This window comes from Lacerta agilis, chromosome 4 (assembly GCF_009819535.1).
Source record: "Lacerta agilis isolate rLacAgi1 chromosome 4, rLacAgi1.pri, whole genome shotgun sequence".
Taxonomy (NCBI): Eukaryota; Metazoa; Chordata; class Lepidosauria; order Squamata; family Lacertidae; genus Lacerta; species Lacerta agilis.
Genome location: NC_046315.1, coordinates 6,514,213 through 6,541,270, shown reverse-complemented (window position 1 = coordinate 6,541,270; position 27,058 = coordinate 6,514,213). Strand labels below are relative to the sequence as shown.

Here is a 27,058-nt window from a genome sequence, read left to right as displayed (position 1 = left end):
AGTTCACAAATAATGGAAACTATTTAAGGATTATATGGAGGATAATGGCATAGGAAGATTCCTATTAGCAGAATTAGGCTGAACCAGATGAGAAATAAAATAAGAGTTAATAAAGAGATAAGAGGAATGAAAATAAAAGCTTGTAATTGTGCGATAAACATAGACGAAGAATACCAGATACAGCGAGATTAATTGGAAGTCTTTTTATTTAACATCAAGAGTGTTTTATACTTTGGAAATTATGTTATAAACTTTGTCTCTGATTTTTGTATTGGATTGTTTTTCTTATTAATATTGTAAATATCTTTTTTCTCCCCCCCTTTTTTCTCCTTTTCTCTTTTCTTTCTTCTTTTTGTTTTTGACTTAATGTATTCTATTTTTAATGTTGCTGTGTTTGTTAGTTGTCTGAATATTTTTTAAAATAAGAAAGTTTATTATGGGGGGGAATACAAAGGATTTGGTTTTGGCTTTATCAATTACCTCAGGTGGATAATTAACCTCTAGCTTATAGAGAAGCAGTTAATGATTCAGCATTTTTTCTAAAGTCATCAAGATATGAAGAGTTCCTTTTCAAACGTAAAATTAAACCGTAAGGTAAATTATCTCAAAGGCGTTTTAGGGTGGAACGAGGAATAGTGGAGAAGAGAGTTGCAGTCGGTAGGTTTTTTGTGGGGTCTCTCAGCTAGATGACTGTCACGTTTAAATACCTCCACGTCCAAGAAGACACATACATTTTTATACCAGGTTTGAAGTTCGCAACACAGGGATTTATCTTATTCTCATTGTTATCTCTTAAGCAAAAGTTGAAAAGATTAAACTGGCTAAATGGCTAAAACCCATGTTAACTGGACAGCGGAGCAATGGGACAGTGTTATTTGGAGCGATGAGACCCAAATCTCCTTGCTTGGTAGTGATGGCATGAAATATGCCAGGAGAAGAATCGTAGAAGATTTACATCCTACTTGCGTTACACCGACCGTGAAACACCCAGATAGTGTGAAGATCTGGGGTTGTGTGGCAGCAAAAGGTGTGGGCAGAATTTGTGTCATTAATGGGAATGTAAATGCCCCCAAATCCGGGAATGAAATACTTGAGCCCAAACTGAAACGTTCCGCAGGTGATCTTTTCCTACATACTGAAGCATTTATATATATTTATAGAAATATTTGTTCATATTCTATTTCAACAGGATTCAGCTCCATGTCATGTTGCTGCTGTGTGCAAAAGGTGCTTTCAAGATACAGTGGTACCTCGGTTTAAGAACTTAATTCGTTCTGGAGGTCCGTTCTTAACCTGAAACTGTTCTTAACCTGAAGCACCACTTTAGCTAATGGGACCTCCCACTGCCACTGCGCCGCCGGAGCACAATTTCTGTTCTTATCCTGAAGCAAAGTTCTTAAACTGAAGCGTTATTTCTGGGTTAGCGGCGTACGTAACCTGAAGAGTATGTAACCTGAGGTACCACTGTAATCCTATTCCACTGCTGAATTCCTTGGAATAACCCAAACTTTAACCCAATCGGAAATCTATGAAGCCAACTAAAGAAACTTGTTAGTCAGAAGCAACCCAGCAATAAAGCCCAATTAACAAAGGCAATAATTCAGTCTTGGTTTCACATTATTACAGCTGCAGAACTAAAAACTCGGTTCACTTCACGGGAAGGCGTTTTAAGGCCATAATTAAAGCTAAAGGTTACCAATGGTTACCAAAGGTTTCACGGTTTTTCTTTGTGACTGCTGTTCTAATAAATACTCCTTCATAAAAGTCATTGCATTACATTCTTCATTAAATTTGGCATCTTTCCGCAGGGCCTGTAAGACGGAGCTGTTCCACCTGGCCTTTGGGTTGGTTTCAGTTTAACCCTGATGTTTCATTCCTTTATGGTCTGATTGGTGGGCCACTTAAAAAAATGAGGCTGCAGTCTAAAGTTTAAATTGTATTTTTAACCTGTTTTTTTAACTGATGGTTTTTATGTTTTGTCTTGATTTTATTGGTGTTAGCCGCTCTGAGACCGGTTTTGGCTGGGAAGGGTGGGGTATAAATAAAAATTTATTATTATTATTATTATTATTATTATTACTATTATTCTTACTATTATTATTATTATTATTATTATTATAAATTATCTCTCCATTGATATATAATTTTATGGTATTACTCCACACAAAAGTGGTGTAATGAGCCATCAAACCTCAGAAATACGACTTCCGGCTGGCGACGCCATAGCGGGTGGTCGGGGCTGCTTCGGCTGCGAGGCGCCCGATCCATCCCGGGGGTCAGGAGCCCCGCAACCGCAAAGCGGGGCTCCGGTTGGGGCGCGGGAAGAGCGTCCCGCGCCCTGGGCTCCCCGGCGGTGCCCGTTGTGCTCCGAACCCTTCCCCCGCTCCCCCTGTAAAGGGGGGGTGGGGGTGAAGGGACCACGGAGCCGGGCCATAGGGGATATGCCCCAACCGGGATGTAAATGCGGCGACAAATCCCGAGATGAGCGTTGTGGTTCTACCTGTGATGATAGGTTCTGAAGAACCCGGAGGTCGTAAGTATGAGATTGGACTAAATACTTTACTGTATGGAACGATCCGGGGGAAGAAGAAAGGCAGCCTGTTCTTTTCCCTTTGGGCGGAAGAAGCTAACCAGCTTGAATGACTGTTGCTACTAATTGGATATAAAGTATCGGAATTGTGGAGAGTGAGACTGTTACAATTTCCCTTCGGGGAGTAAAGGGGTGAAAGATATCCCGATTTGAAAATCTCGGTCCTTACATACTGATTTCATGGAAAATGGCGACGAAAAGTTCTAACCGGACATAAAGACAGAAACTGCAATATGACACTCACTCCTACCCCTCCTTCTACCGTGTTGGGCTTTGTTTGGAGGCTTGTTTTGAATTCCACTTTGACGGACGAACAAAGACTCCTGGAACTGAGGTTGGAGATTCTCTACTGGAAAGTAAAAGCCTTGTGTGGGGGCCTGATAAGAAAGGAATTTCCCGCAGAGGAGGCTACTGAATATTTTGACACTTTGGAAGAATGCGTCTGCTGCGAACTGAGAGGGTGGATAGGAAGATGGAAAGAAGAGACAGGGCTGCTCCAAAAGAAAAAAGATTCCGTCTTTGGGGGTGGCAGACCCAAGACGGTAATAAGTTCTGCAATATCCAGCCCCCGAGGTGTGAGCTCGAGGGCATGGGACAAAGAATTGAGCTATTTTCAAGAAGAATGGTCTGGAGGAATGGAACAGCCGGGAGTTTGTGAGATGGATACTCTGAAGTTCGTCGCAAGGAGCGCGCTGAATTGTGTCTGCCTCTGTGACTTTTTGGAAAGAATAGACAATTGGAAACTGGGCTCTGGCATTACTAGGAGGAAAACAATGGACAGAAGGGGTGTGGGGTGAAGTAACAAATTAAATTTAAAACGGTTGGATATGGTAATCTGAAATTGGAATGTGAAGATCGGCAGCTTGATTAGATTTTTTGCTTTTTAAATGAGATATCTGAAGTTTTATGTGATTAGCAACAGATTGCAGGACAGAAGAATAAGTAATGTTTAAGAATAAGATAAGAATAATGGATGAGGATTTAGGATGAGGTATGATCATATGGGGGTAATACCAAGAAGACTAGTTTAAGATGAATAGTAGATCATGTTAAGTAAGATGATTTTTGCATTTTATATATAAAAGTATGTTTAATTTTTAAAAGAAGGGGTTAAGAAAAATAGATTGGATGTAAAACCAATGGTGAAAAGGCAGGGGAAGTCGTGTCAAGATACGGAAATAGAAATTTTTTTTTTTTCTGAGAAGAAGCTTAAGGAAGAAGGAGAAAACTTGGCAATGTTTGTGTTTGTTTTAGTGAGTAAGTGATTTGTATTTTCTTTTTTAATGTTGGTGTGGGTGTGGGTTTTTGTTGTAATAAGAAAAATGTCAATAAATTCTTATAAAAAAAAAAAAACAAACCTCAGAAATACACTTTTCACAAAAGGTTTCCACATTTTTAGCCTCTAATACTGTATAGGTTGTTCATTTTAAAGTTAATGCTCTTTTTATACGGGACCAGATAATTATTATTTATGTTTCATGTTTATATATGTGTTGGAAGCCGCCCAGAGTGGATGGGGCAACCCAGCCAGATGGGCAGAGAATAAATAAAAATTATAATTATTACTACAAGTGGTACCTTGATTTAAGAACACTCCTGTTCTGGAAAAGATTAAGTTTGTAAACCAAGTGACCACTATATTACTATCATCATCATCACCATCACCATCATCATCATCCTCACTACTACTACCTGAGATTCAATAAGCCTGGCTCTTCTCTGGGAGGAATTTTGTTTGGCCCAGTCATGGCATCCCCTCCATCTCCAAAGTCAGTCTTCTCTTTGGTCAACCCAAGACTGACAGGAGCAAAAACAAAAACAGAAAACCTGAAGCTACTTATCTTTCCTAACAATACTGAAGCTGACATTTAAGATGGCCAGGGATGTTCAGAGCGGCCCAATCGTGGTAGAAAAAGGAATAGTTTGAGGAAGATTGTTAAAAAACAAACAAACCTGTGTGCTCTGTGAAAATATATGAGGTTGGTCACATAGAGGTATTTTTTCAGTTTCCAGGCAGATATGACAATCCCACAGGGAGTCTTACCAAGAGTGGCCACGATCCAATAATTCTCCTCCATGACGTCCTTATGCAGAGCTCTCTGGTCAGGATCCAGCAACGCCCACTCCTCATCCGTGAAACAAACAGCGACATCTTCAAAGCACACTGGACCCTGAAAGAAAAAGGGAAATGTCCTCCTCTGAGACAGCATCAATATGATCTGCTACACAATGCTCTGTTGTTTCCTTCCTGTAAATTGTGGTGTTGTTTCAATAGGATTGCTTTGCTGCACGTTTTATTTATGGATGCTTATTTTATTCTTCATTTTAATTATGGGTGTTCATCTTTGTGCAAATAGGTGGTATTCCACCTTGTGTTTTCCAAGTCATTCTGCCTACCCAAGCATTCCAGTTTGCCTGATGGAAGGATCCACTTTCTCCTCTCCTCGAGAGCTGTTCTGGGGAGTCACTCCCAATGCCCTAAATTCAAAGGGTTCATGGGGGTATGAAGAGGGGGAGGAATGGGGGCAGGCCCCATTTTGCACAGGCTGGGGCTGGTTAGGTGAATCCAGGCACTATATGTTCTCATTTGTCCACTGCTTAGAAACCAATTGTAGCATTCAGTGATCAATCTAGAAATAAAATAAACCTATTCTGGATGGCCATCTGTCTTGAATGATCTAGCTTAGATTCCTGCAATGCAGGGGGTCTCCTGGCTCTGAGAGGCAAGCTGGGAGGGTGGCTTCTGGCAAAAGGAGAGAGAGACACCGGTGGCTGCTCCTTATCCTGACTCACCTCTGCCTCTCAACCTCCCTCCTCCCACTCGCCTCCTTCCTCTTCTGGCTCTGATTCTGCACTGCATTCTGCCACAGAGTCTCCCAGCTCACGAAGCCCTGTTAGCCCTTCAGCTTCTGACCCCTCCTCTTCCCAGGCTTCTCCCTCTTCTTCCTCTGACCACCCATCCTTATTCTACCTCCACTTCTTGGGCCATCTTCCCATCCTGGATCTCCAGCTGCTTCCTCCCACCATTCCTCTGTGCCCAACCAGTCCATCTCATTGCTCCAGCCCTCAGCCTTTGTCCCCACAAGGCAGCTTCCCCTGACCTGATCTGGTTCCACAGCCGCTGCTTCCCTTCTGCCCCCATGAAAAGACAGATCATGAGGTCTTGCCGGCATCATTCTGTCACCTGCAAGAGAAAAAAGATAAACAGGACGCCAGGAGTGTCTGCTTCTCTCACAGGTGAAACAGGGCATCTCTAACTACAGATGGGCCTTTGAGAAAGCCTTACCTGCTGAGATCATTTGGACATTAGTGCCCATTTCATATGTTTGTTGTGCAGAAATTCATATCCCCTCCTCTGGACCCTTGTTCCCAACTGTCTTCCCCCAAAACAAGATGAAAAGAACCCTCAGATGAGTTGGAAAACCAACAGAATGAGACCAAACAGAGAAAACCCACCTTCCTCCTTACCCAATGGCCTCTCTCTGGTGTCCAATGGAGGCCTCTCTGCCTCATAGGAATCCAGGTCCATTTCTGCAAAATGGTCCTTTCCCTGAAAAAGAAACAAGGATTCAAAACAGAGAATGGGGAGAAATATTAAAAAGAGAATGACAAAGACTTGAGGGGTGTGAGATCTCATTCCATGGATGCCTTCCCCAAAAAAAGGATGAGCCAGCATCAGCAGACCATTATGGGATGTTCTGTCCTGTTTGGAGCCCCTTTGGAGTATCCAGAGGAAAATCTCTCTCACCTGCTTTCTCTCCTCTGCCTGACTCAGGAGGAAACCTTCGGCCAGGGCCACCGCCTGGGAACTTGTCTCCGCTCCACATTCCCTCACCCAGCTCTCCATTTCCTGGGGAAGTTCAGCCAGGAACTGCTCCAAGATCACCAGGTCCAGCATCTCAGCTTTTGTGTGCCTTTCTGGCTTCAGCCACTGGTGGCAAAAGTGGTAGAGTCGGCTGCAAAACTCTCGGGATCCATTGTCCTCCTGGCAGCAGAACTGCCTCAACTGCTGGCTCTGCACCTCTGAGCAGAGGGTGTCCTCCTCACCCAGGATCTTCTGCACTGGGTTTTCCCAGAATCCCCCACTGCTCCCAGTTTGGGTGACATGGCCTCTTCCTGTTCCAGGGCCAGCTGCGTCTTGCTCATCCATCTGTGCTCTGAGCACATCCATCTGTGCTCACCCGGGGGTCCTCAGGAGTGGCTCCTCACCCCCACCCCCAATCCCCTGCTTCTGTCTCCTTTTCTTGCACTTGGACTCTCTGCCGCTCTCAAGACAGACTCCTGGGGTGGGGTCCCTTTTTCTTTGCTCTGAGGGTGTGGTATGTATCTGGCCAACTTCCTGAGGGCCAAGTGGGTGGGGCCAAAGACATCTCCCTTGAAATTTAGGTTGGAAATTTATTATTATTATTAATATTCTATTAGATAGCTTAACACACACACACACAGACACACACAGCCATTGATGTCAAGGTCCCTGGAGGCTCAGTGAGTAGCAGCGTCCATTTCCGGCTGCTTTTCCAGCAACAATCCCTTTGGGACAGGGAGGATGTGGTCCTGGGATGCCCTGCTCTGGGTGCGAGGGGATTGCTGCAGTGGCCTCCGTGTGGAGCTGCCCTTGGAGACGACTGGGAAACTGGTTTGCAATGCAGCAGCCAGACTATGGGCTGGGATCCCTCTCTTTATTCCTGGCCTTTCTCTCCCACTTTAACTTCCTTCCTCCACGTGGGGTTTTTTTTGGGGGGGGGCGCTAGTCCACTTCTTCCTCCAGCTTTGGAAAACCATTTGCACGTTTCCTCTGTTGTGCTATGACGCTGAGCGATGTCACACAGAGTTAAAGTCCTAGGGACTCCTTTGTTTGAAGAGGGGAGATTTCGTGGGAGTCATTTTATTCGGAAAGGGGGGGGCCAAATGAGTTTGGGATGCCCTGATCTCCAGGACTGAGAGCGTTGCAGGCCTCGCCCCTCCCTGGCAGGAGCCTCTCCTCCCCCTGCATGAGCAGATCAGCCCCCCCCCCCCCCCGCATCTTCCCCTGCTGCAGCCCTGGGACCCCCCACCGCCTCCCCACTGCACCCTCTGGGGGGAGAGAGAGAGAGGAGACTCACCAGATCCCAGGAGGGGACAGCGATGCAGGCCTTGCAGGAGATGACTGGGGAGGGAGGGGCCTGGGCTCTGGAGGACCTGGCCCCCCACTTGTTTGCTTCCTCTCCTCTCTAGGAAGGCAGCTCAGTTCCCTTTAACCCTTGCAAAGCAGAGTCCTCCCAGCTCAGCCATCTCTCGCTAGGCAGAGCCTCCGTTTTTTAAAAAAACTGGATTTAGGGGGGCTACGCCAATGCCCAGATATCCTTTTGGGGGTGAGGTTCTTGGTTGGACTCTGATCATCTCCCTCCCTTGGCCAGAAACTGCAGGAACAGCTTGCAGGGAAAAGGGCTTTGCAGGAGGCAAGGAATTCTGGAGTGGAGGGAGAGAAGGGGATCCGAGGGTCATCTAGTCCAACCCCCAGCAAGACAGCGGGTCCTGAGTTCTAGCACTGCTGAAACAATCGCAAGGAAGTATAGTCCAATTTCTGTGAGTGGCACAGCGGTCTTTCCCCTCATGTGATTTACATGCTCTGAAAGTTGGGATCTGTTTTGAGATTTCAATTTTAAAAGGGTGCAGTGGAACTGGCTATTGCCCATCTCGTTAGCCTGGGGAGCCACATTCTGGTTGAAGGAGGCCAGGATTAGCCCCCAAGGCCTGGGATGTCCCTCCCCTATAGTAGGACTTGGAATCCAGGAGAAAGTTCTTGGAATAGCCTTGCCAGGTGCTCAGGGAGGGACTCACCTGTCCCCATGTCCTTCTCTTTGCAGATGTGCTGCGGTTGCACATCCCTCCCCCAGGGGTGAGTATTGAAGAGAACCAGGGACTCAGACCTGCCCCCCTTGCCCCCCACTCTGCACTCTCAGATGTGGAGAAGCCCTCCCTTCCAGGAAACTGACAGCCTGACTTTTGTCTTTCAGCTGCTGGATGAAGATCAGCTGTACCTGCTGGAGGTGATTCAGAAGTGCCAGGCAGCTCAGCTCAGGGGGCTCCGAACCCTGAAGTGCTCCAAGCAGGAGACAGTGATGGGTGGTGTGGGGGACTCCCAGGGGGAAGTGGGGGAGGGAGGGGCTTTGGGGAAGGGGTTGTGCATCATCTGTGGGAGAGGAGGACCCTGCTGGCTTAAGGCATGGGAAGCCATTCCTGCAGAAAGCCAAGCGTGGAGAGAACCAGAACAGGGATTGGGCCCCTCAGACCTGCTCCCCGCTGGCTTGGCTATTTGCCCCCCACTCTGCAGTTGGTGGTGGTTGACGAAGGATGAGGCTATGTGTTCAGTGGATTCTTATATTCTCAATTTCTTATTTTGATTCTGATTTCATTTACTACTTTTATTTGATTGATTGATTTATATTTCATTTTAACACTTTTATTTTATTTATTTTGCACAATGCAGCTCCGAGCCCTCCTTCCCCCTCACAGCTTTTGCATATTTTGGGGGGGTTGATTTTCTTGATTTTAGCCAGCTGAGATTCTTGACATGGTTATGCTTTCGTGGTCAATTGTTTGTTTGTTTGTTTTACTTTTTATCTTAATATTTTTGCTCTTTATTTTTGTTACCGTATATTGCGGCGTATAAGACGACTGGGCGTATAAGACGACCCCCAACTTTTCCAGTTAAAATATAGAGTTTGAGATATACTCAACCACAGATTTTCCACCCGGCGTATAAGACGACCCCCGACTTTTGAGAAGATTTTCCTGGATTAAAAAGTAGTCTTATACGCCAGAATATACTGTATGTATTAAGTTTAACTGCAGTACTCATTCTGGCCACCGTGGCTGCAGTTCTCAATATGCCCACAGTGCTGCTGTTTCCACTCAGGTCCCCCCCCCCCCAACATGGAAATGAAGACTTGAGAAACTCTGAGACCAGAGAGAAGAAACGGTGCAGGAGGATTGGAAGAAATTCAAAGACTATTTGAAACGACTTGAAAAGATAGATATTTGAAATTAAAATCAGAGGACATATAAGGCTACAGTAATGCTAGAAGTTAGATTAAGATAGGATATAAGAAGTAGATAGAAATATGTTATGTTTATTTTTATTAGGATTAAGATTAGAGTTAAATGATTATTATTGTTTATAATGGAGCCTTATTTGCCCCTACGGGCTACCATGGTTGCGCCCGGTGAGAAAACATGGGAGCAGAAAGACACCTGAGGCTTCTGGCTTCAGAGAGAGAAAGATTTATTTTTCTACATGCAGAGGTACCTGCGGTGTTAAGACATCCAAGCAAGTACAAAACTAGCCAATTTCCAGACAGTTCTTATAGACAGTTCTCTGGCTCTCTTCCCATCCCAGAAAACTTCCTCTTGTCCATATAAGGAACATTTCCTGTTGTACATTTCCTGTTGTACATATAAGGCAAAAGGACATCATTTAGCCCTGAGTTGGTTCATGCGCACTCCAGCAAGGCCACCCTATCTCTGACCTAGGCAGTTCCTCTCTCCAAGGACAGTTCTACTGTTATCTCCAGACACTTAGTCATAGTTTGCCAGTGCAATGCAGATCAGACTTCACAGCTTTACAGAGCAGTTTCATACAGAAAAGCTTAACAGAGGCACTTTTATACTTCTAGACTAACAATACATTCAGGTAAATATATACAGGTTAGCTAATTAACTCCTTCCAATAAAGATTAAGATTAGATGAGAAGGCGGATTTTATAATGTTATAAAGTTACTAAAGAAGATTAGAAATGAACGCAGAAGAGAGGATGTGAGGAAGTCCCAAAACAATGTTAGGAATAAGATAAGGATAGCTAAATAAGTTTCTGTTTGTTAAGATTTTTGATTTTTTGTAGTTTTGTAGTATTTATTAGTGTTTTGTTGTATTTTGTGTGTGTTTTAATGTTAAAAATTTAATAAATTCTTTATTAAAAAAGAGAGATTTCAATATGTGGCAATTAAAAGTTTTAAACCCCCCCCCAAAAAAAAGGAAATGAAGACTTGAGATTGTTGTTCAGTGACTGGGTAGCTAAGGGGTGGTCGATGGAAATCGTCCCAGCCTGCTTGGACTGGACTGGTTTGCGACCTTGGGCTTGGCAGTCACTGGCATCCACAACGTTTCACAGCCAGAAGTAGACGCTCTCCTCAATGAGTTTTCAGAAGTGTTCAATGGGACCTTGGGTCAGTATGTGGGGTTGCCTATATCTTTTAGCCTCGACCCACAAGTTACGCCCATCCGGGTCAAGCCATGATGTGTACCATTCGCTCTCAAGCCTAAGGTTGATGAACAATTGGACAAACCGATCGCACAAGGGGTCCTGGAGCCCGTGGACAAGGCTAAGTGGGAGACTCCCACTTAGAAAAGCAGGATATACACTATTATTATTATTATTATTATTATTATTATTATTATTAATTACATCATCCTCATCATTTGCTCTTGCCCCTGCTCCTGTGCTCCCCCAACTGTGCAGCAGTGAAGGTTGCCATGATCACAGAGTCAGAGAATGGTAGAGCTGGAGGGGACCTCAGGGGTCATCTAGTCAACGGGGGGGGGGGTGTCCCTTGGCCTATGGCTTTATTGCAGAGGGAGGGAGGAATTCTGCTTCCTCTCATATTCCAAACTTTCACACTTGCATTAATAGATTTTTCCATAATGTCTCTTAAAGAAAGAAATTGATGGCCGGTCTTGTGCAGAAGTTAGCTTGTTCCTCCTCAGCTCTATAGCTTAAGTGGAACACAGTGGTACCCATGGTGTGATGATTGCCCTCTCATTATAGAGATGTCTGTACAGGGGGAGAGAAAGGGTTAATAGGCTGACCAATAGGAACGCCCAGGGGCGGAGTCTAACTGTGTTTAAGGCTCAGCCCAGGAGTTTTGGCAGTTACAGTGGAACCCCGGGTTACGCATGCTGCAGGATGCATACGTTCGGGATATGCACTGCGGCGGCAACCCGGAAGTCCTCCCTGGAGCGCAGGTGCACAGAAGCGTTCTGCGCACATCGCGCATGCGCAGAAGTGCAAAAACACGCGGACTTCCACTGTAGTTGAGTTTGTTCAGTTTTGGCAGTTGGTTGTGGAGTTGGAAAGAGGGAGATGGTTGATTCAAGTGGGTTCTTGTGGGTGGAAGGCATAGGAGTCAGTGTGAGTTAGAGACAGAGGGGAAACAGAGAGCGAGTGAATCAGTCGGTGTTTCAAAGCATTTAGAACTGTTTGCGTTAACAATAAATTATAACCTTTGTTAATACGTTACAACCTGACTGAGTCTATTACCGGGGAGAACCTGGTTGGTGGCAGCGGATTAGTGGTGGCACAGGGTCAATAGTCTGTGAAATGACTGGGGGCTCTGTGTGATCGCCACAAAATTGGTGGCAGCGGTGGGATAAATAAAGTTACAGGTGGGTAGCCGTGTTGGTCTGCCATAGTCAAAACAAAATCAAAAATTCTTTCCAGTAGCACCTTAGAGACCAACTGAGTTTGTTCTTGGTATGAGCTTTCGTATCTGAAGAAGTGTGCATGCACACAAAAGCTCATACCAAGAACAAACTCAGTTGGTCTCTAAGGTGCTACTGGAAAGAATTTTTGATTTTGTTTGGGATAAATAAATACGCCTGTGGTGGAATAAATTTATACACTTGTGAAGTGGAAAGTGGATCTGGGAGGGAGGTTATTTTGGCAGAGGTATTGGACTTGTGGTTGGAGGAAGTGTCTGTGCAGGGTCAGTGTGGAAACCCAGTGTAAGGCTTCAAGGCCAAAGTTTAAAAGCAAACCCAGCCTGAAATAATAGCCGCTCTCAACTGATTCTGTTTTGCTGTCAGAGTGTAGCAGTGGCCCAAAGGGGCCACAATGAATATACCTTTATTAATCATTGAATATGCTTATAATAGAAATGTTATGGTAACCTGCTGCTTTAAGAAAACTGATTATTCTTTGCAAGAGACCTTCCCTACTGGGAAAGCACAGCAAATACGCCAATCACATTCATAAGCTAGAACATAAGTTGATACATAGAACAAAGGCCTAACACAGATTCCCATGCATGCAAACTAACGAAGATGTAACAGATCGGTGAGAACCAAGGTTTAGTTAGAAATGCTTATTACGCATGCGTATTAGATTAGGTAATATACATGCGTACTAAATTGAAATGAGATAATGAACTATGATTGGTTAATTTGAATTCCTTTGTTTGAAATGTTATAAAGGGCCTTTTGCCCAATGCAACAAGAGCACGGGTGTCACTCAAAATGCCACCCAAAAAGATAATAAACTCTGTGAGGGAACCAACTTATGAAAGCTCTGAAGGAGAGGAAAATGGGAATCCTCACAGGGAAGAGCAGAGTTTAGAGGAATTTTCTAATATTCCATCTGAGGCAGAAGATCCAAAATTCTCTGTAGAATTTGAAAAGTGGAAATTGGAACAAGAATATAAATTTCAATTAGAGAAAGAAAGAATTAGAGCTGAGCAGGAAAGGAAAAAGAAAGCATCAAAGCTGAGCAGGAAAAAGAAAGATTTAGAGCAGCACTTTTCCCCAGGATGAGGAGGAACCATGAAGGAGTCCTCTTTGGGTTCGGTCAGTCAAATCCACCTAACAGTTCCCTCATTCAGCTCACATCATACCAGCTTCCTCACATAAATATCACAGAGGACTTTGTCAAAAGCCTTACTGAAATCGAAATGCACTATTTCCACAGCAGTCCCCTGATCCACAAGGTCTGTAACTCCATCCAAAAAAAGGGAAGAAGAGATTTACTTGTTTTTGAGAAAGCCATGCTTTAAACCTGTATGTTTATGTTGTGATATCTTCAGATAAAGGGCACATAAATTTTAAAAATGATAATAAATAAGGATATTGACAAGCCGGAACATGTGCAAAGGAAGGTGATTTACGTATTTATTTAATTTGTAAACCACCCGACCCAGTGGTGCAGACTTGAATAAAATATTGGTGGGGGGCCAGGTAAGGCCCGCCTTGCACAATCAATCACATGATGCATGCATGCCATTTGAATGGCAATGCCTATAATGGCAGCGACTGAAAAAAGTAGTATTTTGAGCCCGTGGTTCAATTTTCCAGCAGCTCCCCTTGCCCCCGAGAACAATTCTAGCATATCATCTCCTCTGCATGTGGCATTGTTCAGCAGTGGGAAAAGTTACCTCTTCACACCAGATGTCCATTTGGTATGGCCCTTTCCAGGTTTGTCTTTCGTTTGTTCTCCTATGTGTGTTGCCAGTAGAAGTCACAATTCTGTGGGTACTCTAGGTGGTGCAGAAAGAACCTAGAAGCTCCCTAGAGGTTGAAGTGCCGATCAAACTTCAGTTTTGCAATCTATAAATTCCAATTAGCAGTACTGGGGGTGGTTCAGATTCTGGGGCAGTGCTTTTGGCCAGCAAAGGGTGTCACAGGGCCAGCCTACTTTCCCTTTAAAGCAAACTTGGGTCTCCGGATGTTTTTGGACTACAACTCCCATCATTCCTAGCTAGCAGGACCACTGGGAAAGGATGATGGGAACTGTAGTCTGAAAATGGCTGGGGACCCAAGTTTGGTAAACCCAGCTTTAAAGCAACTTTTGCGTTCAGCCCGCAAAGATGGGACCTGTCCACGTTTGTATTTTCTTGTATTTTGTTTTCATCACGACCTTTGTGCGTTTATTTTTATTTTTTTAAGAGGGCAAATTGAAAGAGAAATTATATGACACAGTGCAGAATAATAAAAGATTGCATTTGAAGAAGAAAAAAGCACAAACTGGGTTGTGGCCTCCTCAAATGTTTTATTGGGGGTGGGGGCAAAGACCCCTAGGCCTTTAAGAGTTGGTGCCTATTCCCTACACCCACAGGCCTCAGGATTGTTACAACATAAAAACACAACATAAAAACACAAAACACCACATTTTTTGAAAAATAAAAATTTAATTTAAATTAAAACTTTACATTTTCAAAAAATTACATAAAAAGTTACATATACAAAACATACATCGTATATCACACTTCACTCCCTTCCACCCCACCCTCACTGGTTCCCCTCTCCCCCACTATTGCTTCTCAGCCTTCCCATTAAAGCATTTATATCAATCCTTATTCTATCTGCATGCCCTTATATCTTTTTATTTTTTCTTTATCACAATTATTTGAGCCTTTACCATTGTGCCAAGAGATCAGCTTTCTCAACATACAATTTAATATAATCCTTAAATAACTTCCAATTTCTCTCTCTCTCCATTTCACTTATCCCTTTTTATTCCTCATATTTGGATGCTAAATTATAATATGTCAACATTTTTAATTGCCAATCCACTTTATCTGGTACTCTTTGTGATTTCCAATTTTTTGCTATTAATAACGCTGCTGAAACTGTAGCATACATAATTATAAGTCTATCTTTTGCATGGATATCCCTGCCCACCATACCTAAGAGGAATGTCTCCACTTGAATGGATATCATCTCCCAGAACGGTTTGATTTCGTTACAATACCACCACATATGTATGTAAGTGCCTATTTCTTTTTTACATCACCAACATTGGTTATTTATGCTTTTGTACATTTTGGCCAGCTTGACTGGTGTCAGATGCCACCTGTATTGCGTCTTTAGTATGTTTTCTTTGATATCATAGTTCGGTGTCAGTTGGCTATCCCTCCTCCGTAAGTTTTCCCAATTTTCCAACATAATTGGTTTTCCCAAATCCTGCCACCATTTTATCATAGATTCCTTAACTTGCTTGTCTTCTGTTTCCCATTTTAGCAATATGTAATATAATTTTTTATATAATCTTTTTCCTTGTCCAATAATATTTCTTCTAATTTTGATTTTTCTTTTTCAAATCCATTTTTTTAATCTTCGTGGAATCTCTGATTGATTTGAAAATATTGAAGCCAATATTTTAACCAAACTCTATACTACGATTTTCTTATGATATTATTCATGAACACATTTTGTTTGTTTATTTTTTCCTTCATTAGATACCAGTGCCATCCAAAGCCTAGCCCATCACTCTCCAAGTCCAATAAATCGTTGTTATTTAATTCTATCAATTCTTTATCCAAGATAACGCTGCCGCATTGTGGTAGAGCTCTAGGTCTGGTAACCCAAACCCACCTCTTTCCCTGTGGTCAATTAAATTTTTATGTTTAATTCGAGGTTTCTTACCATTCCATATAAATTTAGAAATATCTTTCTTCCATTTTTTGAAATAACCCGTCCCTCCTATCAATGGTAGATTCTGGAATAGATAAATCATTTTAGATAGTACCCACATTTTGACAATTGAGATTCTGCCTAATAAAGAAAGTTTTAATTTAGACCATATTTCCAATTTATTTCTTATTTGTTTCCATTTTTCCACATAATTTTCTTGTGCCAAATCTAAGCTTTTGATCGTCATTTGAATGCCTAAATACTTTATTTTCTTAGAAATTTTTAGTCCCAAAAGCTCTTGTAGCTCTCTCTTTTCTCTATCTTCCATGTTTTTCACAAGCATGTTTGTTTTATCATAATTGATTTTCAAACCTGCAAGTTTACCATATTCATTTATCTTAATTAATACATTCAGGATGCTATTTAAAGGGTCCTCCGTTGTTATGAGTATGTCGTCGGCAAAGGCCTTAATCTTATGTTTCTTTTTCCCTATCACCACCCACTTTATTTTTTCGCCTTCTCTTAAATTTTTTAACAAGATTTCTAAAACAATTATAAAGAGGAGCGGTGACGGGACAAACTTGCCGTGTCCCTCTATTTATATTTATGCTTTCCGTTAGTTTGTTATTTATTATTAGCCTTGCTCTTTGGTTCTCATATATAGCCTTGAATGCCCTTTCAAATTTGTCTCCTAGATTTTTTTCTTTTAATACTCTCCTCATAAACTGCCACGAGACCCTGTCAAATGCTTTTTCTGCATCTAGTGACATTATTGCAGCTTGTTTTCCTCTGTTATTTTCTAGACATTCCATTATATTTATTATGTTTCTTATATTTTCCTTAGCTTGTATTCCTTTCACAAAGCCTACTTGGTCTTTATGTATTATCTCATCCAATGTATTACTTAGTCTGTTAGCTAATATTTTGGCAAAAATGTTGTAGTCGCAATTTAGCAACGATATTGGCCTGTAATTTTTAGGCAGTTCTAAGTCAGCATTCTGTTTTGGTATGAGCATGATCAATGCCTCTTTCCACAATGTTGGTATTACTCCATTCATAAGGCTGTTATTCATTAACTCTTTCAATGGTGGCAGTATAACTTCCTCTAAGCTCCTATAGTATTCAATTAGTAACCCATCTGGGCCTGGTGCTTTCCCTTTCTTCATTTCTTTAATTGTTTCCTTTATTTCTGTTAGGGTAATTTCTTTATTCAGCATACTAACTTTTTCTAATGATAATTTCGGTAATTTGTATTTTAGCAAAAACTCATCAATCTCTCTTTCCTGTATCACTTCCTTTTGATATAATAATTTATAATATTCTTCAAAGATTTTCATAATTTCATCTGTTATATTTATAATTTCCCAATCTACTTTAATCTTAGTTATTAGTCTTTCATTTCTTCTCTTATTTATTTGCCAACTCAATAGTTTACTGGGTTTATTAGTCCATTCAAAATTCCTATATTTCCAAAACTGAATTTGTTGCTCCATTTCCTGGTCAATAATCTTTTCGTATTGTGCTCTTAAAATTTTTATTTCATGTTCTATTTCTTTTTTACCAGTTTTATATAGTGCTTTTTCCTTATTTTTTATTTCTTCTAATAGACTTACTTTATTTTTTTCCTTATTTCTTTTATTTACAGCATTTTGTTGCATAAAATACCCCCTCACCACTGCTTTCCCCGCGTCCCACACTGTTTTTTAGTCTACCTCTCCACTGTTATTTAGTTCAAAAAATTCTTTCATTATTTCCTGTGCTCCTTTTTAATTTTATTATTATTCAGTAAAAACATGTTTAAACTCCATTTTTTGACTTTCTCTTGTTTTTCTTCATCGAGTATCTTCGTTACTGGGTTATGATCCGAAAATGTTAGGGGTCCAATCTCTATTTTTTGTATATTTAATGACAACTCTTTTCGTATCCAAATTCCATCAATTCTACTCGCAGATTGGTGCCTGTTTGAAAAAAAGGTAAATTCTTTTTCTTATGGGGAATTTATGCCTCCATGCATCTACCAGATCAAAATTTCCCATCATTTCTGAAAACATTTTTGGTATTTTTTTTCTTTACAGTTGTTGTTTTATCCAATTCAGGGTTAATAACTCCATTCAAATCCCCCATGATTATTATCCTTTCTCCCACATAATTCATTGTTTTTCCAATTTTTTAAAGAATGCAACTTTACTCCCATTAGGTGCATATACACCGACCCAGAACCATCTTTTCCCTTCTACTAGCATTTTAACTATTACTATTCTACATTCTTTGTCATTCCAAACTAGTTCTGGTTCCCATTTATTTTTTACGTAGATCACAACCCCTGTTTTCTTTCTTTGGTGTGATGAGATGAATTCTAATCCTAATTTATCATTTTTTAATACTCTTTTATGTTTTTTATTTATATGAGTTTCTTGGAGACAAATGATGTCCCATCCTTGTTTTCTTAGGGTATGGGTTATCCTATTTCTCTTCTTTTTGTTATTCAAACCATTTATGTTCCAGCAAATGGACTTTAATTTCATGTTTATTGATTACAGTATAAATGCTTTTAACGTGTTAAGAATATCAAAAACAAACAAACAAACAAACAAACAACACTTTTAAAACAAACTACTCAATCAAAGGTATAGGTTAATGAACTGGATATGTGGTTCACGTGGTGCTATTTAATCTCTTTGCTCTCCCTCCTCTTCCTCTTCTTCTACTTCTTCGTATTCCGCATCGGTCTCAGCGTTTCCTTCTGCTTTTTCTTCCTCCTGGTTATATCTCTGATCCTTAGTTGATTTTATTTTACCTCTGCCCAGTTCCTGTGCATAGTCCATTTTTCCTTCTTTTTCATCTTTGGAGAGTTTTTTCACAGTATTTTCTGTTATTTGATTCTTAGTCTGTATATCCTGTATGGCCTTTTTGGATTGAATAGGCTTTTCCTCCACTTTTTTCAGATGTTCTTTGATTTCTTGCTTTTCTTTTTCATTTGCTTCCAATTTCCCATTTTTTCTATCTTCCCCTCCAGTCCTTTGAATCTGTCATTCATCTCATTCATTTCAAACACCACATTTTAAAAGGGCATTAGATCTCAATCAGCCAAAGGCCTGGATAAAAAGGTGCGGACTTGCATGGCTCCTAAAGCTGTATAATGGTTTTTCCAATCTTTGAATGGATTCTTTGATGGGAAGTGAGATGGTGTCTGTGACTAAAGCTCTTTCCACATTCCCCACACTGGTAGGGTTTCTCCCCTGTATGAATTCTTTGATGGGAATTGAGAGTGGAGCGATCAGTGAATCTCTTTCCACATTCCACACACTGATAGGGTTTCTCCCCTGTATGAATTCTTTGATGGGAAGTGAGACCGAACTTCTTCCTGAAGCTCTTTCCACATTCAAAGCACTGATAGGGTTTCTCCCCTGTATGAATTCTTTGATGGGAAGTGAGACTCTCCTTCTTACTGAAGCTCTTTACACATTCCACACACTGATAGGGTTTCTCCCCTGTATGAATTCTTTGATGGAAAGTGAGACTGTGGCTGTGACTAAAGCTCTTTCCACATTCCACACACTGGTAGGGTTTCTCCCCTGTATGAATTCTTTGATGGGAAGTGAGATAGTAGCTCTGACTGAAGCTCTTTCCACATTCCACGCACTGATATGGTTTCTCCCCTGTATGAATTCTTTGATGGGAAGTGAGGTGTGAACCATGAATGAAGCTCTTTCCACATTCGAAGCACTGATAGGGTTTCTCACCTGTATGAATTCTTTGATGGGAAGTGAGAGAGGAGCTACCAGTGAAGCTCTTTCCACATTCCACACACTGATAAGGTTTCTCCCCTGTATGAATTCTTTGATGGGAAGTGAGATGTGAGCTATGACTGAAGCTCTTTCCACATTCCATGCACTGATAGGGTTTCTCTCCTGTATGAATTCTTTGATGGGAAGTGAGGGAGGAGCTATGACTGAAGCTCTTTCCACATTCCACACACTGATACGGTTTCTCCCCTGTATGAATTCTTTGATGGGAAGTGAGAGAGGAGCTATCATTGAAGCTCTTTCCACATTCCACACACTGATATGGTTTCTCCCCTGTATGAATTCTTTGATGGGAAGCGAGAGAGGAGCTCTGACTGAAGCTCTTTCCACATTCTACACACTGATAGGGTTTCTTCCCTGTATGAATTCTCTGATGCTTAGTGAGAGAGGATCTCTGACTGAAGCTCTTTCCACATTCCATGCACTGATAGAGTTTCTTTCCAATGAGATTTTGTTGACAGCAAGTGGAATGGGAGTTCTGACTGCAGCTTTCTCCACACTCCGAATTTTTACATGGCTTCTCCTCTCTGGGGATGTTACAATGGTCACCCTTGTTCTCGATTTCCAATTCGTCACAATCTGCAATGGAGACAAAAAGGGATTAGAGCAAGGGTCAGCAACCTTTTTCAGCCATGGGCTAGTCCACCGTCCCTCGGACCACTTGGTGGGCCGGACTATATTTTTGGGGGGGAAATGAACGAATCCGTATGCCCCTTAAATAAACCAGAGATGCATTTTATATAAAAGCACACATTATACTCATGTAAAAACACTCATTCCCGGACCTTCTGCGGCTGGATGTAGGTGATTGGGCCGCATCTGGCCCACGGGCCTTGGGTTGCCTACCCCTGGATTAGAGTCTCAGGAACAAATGGAGAAGAACTGAAGGGAGTTAGGTGTGTGTTGATTACCTGTGTTGTTTGTTATTAACCAACATATTTATTATTAGATTCTGATGAGTTGTTGAATGTTGCTTTGTTTGATATATAGTGGTGGTCAAAACTGTGGAAGCCTTTTGGGAAAAAGTGTATTTCAGAGGTTTGATGGCTCATAACACTACTTTTTCTGGAGTAATATAAAATTATATATCAATGGGAACATAATTAATCAAGAATGTAATCCAACAAAGTTTGTTCAATTATCCGTATGCTAGCAAACGTTATAGCCAAATAACCAGAAAAAGGAAGCACAACTTGCTTAGCTTGACTTTTGTTAGTGTGTTATGTGATTGCTATCAAGTTGGTTTTTTGTGTTCTTTTATTTAGTGAGGTTGTAGAACATAATAAAATTATAGAAATGGCACATTTGTTCATTTTAAAGTTGATGATCTTTTTATATGGGATCAGATTATTATTATTTATGTTTCATGTTTATATATGTGTTGGAAGCCGCCCAGAGGGCAGGGGCAACTAAGCCAGATGGGCAGAGTATAAATATAAATTATAATTATTACTACAGTGGTACCTCGATTTAAGAACACTCCTGTTCCGGAAAAGGTTAAGTTTGTAAACCAAGGTTCCACTGTATTACCATCATCATCATCATCCTCACTGCTACTAATACCTGAGATTCAATAAGCCTGGCTCTTCTCTGGGGTGGATTTTGTTTTGCCCAGTCATGGCATCCCCTCCACCTCCAATGTCAGCCGTCTCTTTGGTCAACCCAAGACTGACAAGAGCAAAAACAAAAACAGAAAACCTGAAGCTACTTATCTTTCCTAACAATTCTGAAGCTGACATTTAAGATGGCCTGGGCAGTACAGAGCAGCACAATCGTGGTAGAAAAAGCAATAATTTGAAGAAGATTGTTCAAAGAAAAAACTGTGAGTTCTGTGAAAATATATGAGGTTGGTCACATAGAGGTATTTTTGAATTTCCAGGCAGATAGGACGATCCCACATTGAGCCTTACCAAGAGAGGCCACGATCCCATGATTCTCCTCCATGACGTCCTTATGCAGAGCTCTCTGGTCAGGATCCAGCAACGCCCACTCCTCGTCCGTGAAACAAACAGCGACATCTGCAAAGCACACTGGACCCTGAAAGAAAAACGGAAATGTCCTCCTCTGAGACAGCATCAATATGATCTGCTACACAATGCTCTGTTGTTTCCTTCCTGTAAATTACGGTGTTGTTTCAATGGGATTGCTTTGCTGCACATTTTATTTATAGATGCTTATTTTATTCTTCATTTTAATTATGGGTATTCATCTTTGAAGAAATAGGTGGTATTCCACCTTATGTTTTCCAAGTAATTCTGCCTATGAAAGCATTCCAGTTTCCCTGATGGAAGTATCCAATTTCTCCTCTCCTCGAGAGCTGTTCTGGGGAGTTCCCTCCCAATGCCCTAGTGCCAATTTCAAGGGGTTCATGGGGGCATGGAGAGGGGGAGAAATGGGGGGCAGGCCCCATTTTGCAGCAGATGGGGCTGGTTAGGCGAATCCTGGCACTATATGTTCTCATTTGTCCACTGCTTAAAAACCAATTTTAGCATTCAGTGATCAATCTAGAAATAAAATAAACCTATTTTGGATGGCCATCTGTCTTGGATGATCTAGCAGATTTCCCTGCAATGCAGGGGGTCTCCTGGCTCTGAGAGACAAGCAGGGAGGGTGGCTTATGGCAAAAGGAGAGAGAGACACTGGTGTCTCCCCCTTATTCTGACTCACCTCAGCCTCTCAACCTTCCTCCTCCCACTCGCCTCCTTCCTCTTCTGCCTCTGATTCTGCACTGCATTCTGCCACAGACTCTCCCTGCTCACTAAGTGCTGTACTCCTTCAGCTTCTGACACCTCCTCTTCCAAGGCTTCTCCCTCTTCCCCCTCTGACTGCCCATCCTCCTTCTATCTCCACTTCTTCGACTCTGAGCCATCTTCCCTTCCTGGTTGCCCGGCTGCTTCCTCCCACCATTCCTCTGTGCCCAACCAGTCCATTACATTGCTCCAGCCCTCGGCCTCTGTCCCCACAAGGCAGCTTCCCCTGACCTGATCTGGCTCCACAGCCGCTGCTTCCCTTCTGCCCCCATGAAAAGACGGATCATGAGGTCTTGCCGGCATCATTCTGTCACCTGCAAGAGAGAAAAGGTAAACAGAATGCCAGGAGTGTCTGCTTCTCTCACAGGTGAAACAGGGCATCTCTAACGACAGATGGGTTTTGAGAAAGCCTTAGCTGCTGAGAGCATTTGGGCGTTTGTGCCCATTTCATATGTTGTGCAGAAATACATCTCCCCTCCTCTGGACCCTTGTTCCCAACTTTCTCCCCCCAAAACAAGATGAAAAGAACCCTCAGATGAGTTGGAAAACCAACAGAATGAGACCAAACAGAGAAAACCCACCTTCCTCCTTACCCAGTGGCCTCTCTCTGGTGTCCAACGGAGGCCTCTCTGCCTCACAGGAATCCAGGTCCATTTCTGCAAAAGGATCCTTTTCCTGAAACAGAAACAAGGATTCAAAACAGAGAATGGGGAGAAATATTAGAAAGAGAATGACAAAGAATTGAGGGGTGTGAGATCTCATTCCACGGATGCTTTCCTCAAAAAAGGATGAGCCATCAGCAGACCATTATGGGATGTTCCCTGTCCTGTTTGGAGCCCCTTCGGAGTACCCAGAGAAAAGTCTCTCTCACCTGCTTTCTCTCCTCTGCCTGAGTCAGGAGGAAACCTTCGGCCAGGGCCACCGCCTGGGAACTGGTCTCCGCTCCGCATTCCCTCACCCAGCTCTCCATCTCCGGGGGAAGGACAGCCAGGAACTGCTCCAAGATCACCAAGTCCAGCATCTCAGCTTTCGTGTGCCTTTCTGGCTTCAGCCACTGGTGGCAAAAGTGGTAGAGTCGGCTGCAAACCTCTCGGGGTCCATTGGCCTCCTGGCAGCAGAACTGCCTCAACTGCTGGCTCTGCATCTCTGAGCAGAGGGTGGCCTCCTCACCCAGGATCTTCTGCACTGTGTTTTCCCAGAATCCCCCACTGCTCCCAGTTTGGTTGACATGGCCTCTTTCTGTTCCAGGGCCAGATGAGTCTCGCTCATCCATCTGTGCTCTCAGGAAGCCTCTTGTCCTAATGAAAAGCTCTAGCTAATCCTACAAAGCAAACACATTGTTCTGTTAAAGAATTTGGAGGGTGGGGGTGGGAATGGTTCCCTGAGCAAGCATGGAAGAGTCTTGCTGGGAACCAGAGCTGGACTGCACCACATCCCAGACCATGAGCTATCTTTTTGAAAAGAAAGAGGCGGAGGAAGAGGAGAAGAAATAAGTCTCTAGCCTTCTAGCAACTGAAAATGTGGAGGCAACTGAAGGGATTTCTGTGAAATTAATCAACTTGTTTTCTGCTGCCTTCCAGTCAATGCATGAAGTCAGAACCGACTGACAAGCAAATTGTTTGTATCTTGTGAAAAATGGATGCTTGGCTCTAGTGGGGGTCCTCACCCGGGGGTCCTCAGGAGTTGCTCTCCACCCCCACCCCCAATCCCCTGCTTCTGTCTCCTTTTCTTGCACTTGGACTCTCTGCCGCTGTCAATTCAGACTCCTGGGGTGGGGGTCCCTTTTTCTTTGTTCTGGGGGCCAGGTATTTATCTAGCCAACCCTCTGAGGGCCAAGTGGGTGGGGCCGAAGACATCTCCCTTGAAATATTATTAGCTTAACTCACACACACAGCCATTGATGTCAAGGTCCCTGGAGGCTCAGGGAGTAGCAGCGTCCATTTCCGGCTGCTTTACCAGCAACAATCCCTTTGGGACAGAGAGGATGTGGTCCTGGGATGCCCTGCTCTGGGTGTGAGGGGATTGCTGCAGTGGCCTCCATGTGGAGCTGCCCTTGGAGTTGATTGGGAAACTGGTTTGCAATGCAGCAAGCAGCCAGACTATGAGCTGGGATCCCTCTCTGTATTCCTGCTCTTTCTCTCCCACCTTAACTTCCTTCTTCCACGTGGTTGTTTTTTTGGGGAGAGGGGCTAGTCCCCCTCCTCGTCCACCTTTAGAAAAACATTTGCACGTTTCCTCTGTTGTGCAATGATGCTGAGTGATGTCACACAGAGTTAAAGTCCTAGTGACACCTTTGTTTAAAGAAGGGAGATTTCGTGGGAGTCATTTTTTTCTGAAAGGCTGAATGAATTTGGGATCCTCTGATCTCCAAGAAGGAGAGCACTGCAGACCTCGCCCCTCCCTGGCAGGACCCTCTCCTCCCCCTGCATGAGCAGATCAGGCTCCCCAGGCTGGCATCCTCCCCTGCTGCAGCCCTGGGACCCCCACCGCCTCCCCACTGCACCCTCTGGGGGGGGGGGGGAGAGGAGACTCACCAGATCCCAGGAGGGGACAGCCATGCAGCCCTTGCAGGAAATGACTGTGGAGGGAGGGACCTGGCGCCCTCTTGCTTCCTGTCCTCTCTAGGAAGCCAGCTCAGTTCCCTTTAACCCTTGCAAAGCTGAGTCCACCCAGCTCAGCCCTCTCCCTCTTGGCAAAAACCTTTTGGGCGGGGCCAAAGACATCTCCCTTGAAATATAGGAGGGGGGTTCCAAAAATTTTATTGCCAGGAGGTTTTGCAGAGTCTCCAGTCGCTGGAGCATTTTCAGATTCCACCCCCATATTTCCACCCCATATAGCAGCATTGGGGGTATTTTGCTGATATTAGGCCTTTCTGATTGGCGCCACCAGCTGGCCTCCTTTTGCATAGAAGAATTTCACCAGGGCTCCCAAGGTTTGGCAGCCGGCCAAGGTGATTGGCTGACCAAGATAGTCTATGGTGGAAGGTAATGCCCAAGTATTTAAATACTGAGCGTTGTCCAATGGGACCATATCTGCCCAACTAAGATTGGAATTGGGACTTCCATCTAGAGTCGCAAGAGCCCATATTAGGATAATCATCTACTATAAATCACTTGCAGAAGCCTCAAACTCATCACTTGCCAAACAAGCCTTTCTAGCCATTACCACCAGTCGTACTTGGTCAAAAGGCATGGTGACCATTTGCGAACGCTATTCCCTCCCCAGACTTTGCCGCTTTCACCTCATGGGATAAAGACAAAATCCGCAAATGGATTTTAGACAGGGACGAAGCGTTGGATTTTGGATCCTATTCAACTCAGTACATAACATAAGCCTGCTGGCTTAGGGCATGGGAAGCCATTCCTGCAGAAAGCCAATGGGGAGAGAACCAGAACAGGGATTGGACCCCTCAGACCGCTCTCCGCTGGCTGGGCTCTTTGCCCCTCACTCTGCAGTTGGTGGTGGTTGAGGAAGGATGAGGCGAGGCGTTCAGTGGATTCTTATATTCTCAATTTCTTATTTTGATTCTGATTTAATAATTTAATTTTTTATTGAATTTTTTTTATTAAAAAAGCTTACAGATAAATACATGCAAACATACAATCTCCCACCTATTTTGATTCTGATTTAATTTATTACTTTTATTTATTTATTTATATTTTTTTTAAACACTTTATTTTATTTATTTTGCACAAAGCAGCCCATAGCCCTCCTTCCTCCTCACAGCTGTTGTTTTTATTTTGGTTGATTTTCTTGATTTCAGCCCACTGAGATTCTTGACACGGGCGAGCTTTCGTGGTTAATTATTTGTTTGTTTGTTTTTATTTGATTTGTTTTTTTTATTTTAATATTTTTGTTCTTTTTTAATATTTTTATTTTATTGTTCTTTAGTTTAATATTTTTATTTTACCTTTTTATTTTGTGCACATTTGTGCCTATTTCGTATATATATTGTATATATTTCTTTTGTACATAGAGGGGTACCGGTAGTTAGGGCTAGGGATAGGCTTAGGGCTGGGTTTGGGGTGGGGGTCTGAGTTAGGCTTGGATGGGCATTTTAGATAGTTAGCTAGTTTAGAGAGTAGGGTGGGAATGTTTCCTGGAAGAAATGGGCAGGCTGTAAGTAGGATTCCTTCCCTTTCTCTTGGTGTGTGTGTGTCCTGGGGTCCCCAGCACTCTAGCCCCTTGGCTCTCTAGAAATTTACCCGGCCAGTCTTTTCCAGAGAGCTCAGCTCCTCCACACTCTTCCACAGCTTTCCCCTTTTCTCTCCCCTCTCATTATTTACATTTATTTTGCATCTCTCCAACTGCCCATCTCTCCCTGCCAACAATTGTTATCCTCAAAATAAGCCTGTGAATTAGGCTAGGCTGGCCCAGGGTCCACCAGGGCACTTCATGACTGAGTCGTGTTTCGAACCCTGTTCTCCCAGCTCCTCCTAGCCCAGCCCTACAACCACTACACTTCTGCCTGGTTCCATCTTGCATCCCTCCAGCTACCCAATGCCATCGGCCTTCTCCCCCTTCATGGGGGTCTCTCTGGCTCTAAGGAAGACTCCACCACCTTCCTCTCTCGCCCCCCCAGACACAAACACACCCCACCTGTTGAGGCTCCTGAGTCATTCTCTCCACCCTGCTCCTCCCTTCTAGGTTCAGGCGCTTGAGGGCCCTGTTCAGCTGCTGGCGGAGGAACAGGGTGGCCCCGCTGTGATGTTAGGTGAGCAAATGTGGACAATGAAGGGCTAGGGGGCAGCTC

At 43.1% G+C, this 27,058-nt stretch overlaps 1 protein-coding gene across 1 annotated transcript in view; it reads right to left on the bottom strand.

The window, feature by feature from the left end:
• LOC117045045 (zinc finger protein 850-like) overlaps positions 1-20,150 on the bottom strand; it is a gene marked incomplete at its 5' end in the record, with an annotated part of 29,525 nt that extends 9,375 nt beyond the window's left edge. The window contains one exon of the mRNA XM_033145832.1: positions 18,908-20,150. Within this exon, the coding sequence (XP_033001723.1) occupies positions 18,908-20,150 (1,243 nt within the window). The remainder of the gene's footprint in view (positions 1-18,907) is intronic.
• Positions 20,151-27,058: the final 6,908 nt, after the last annotated feature.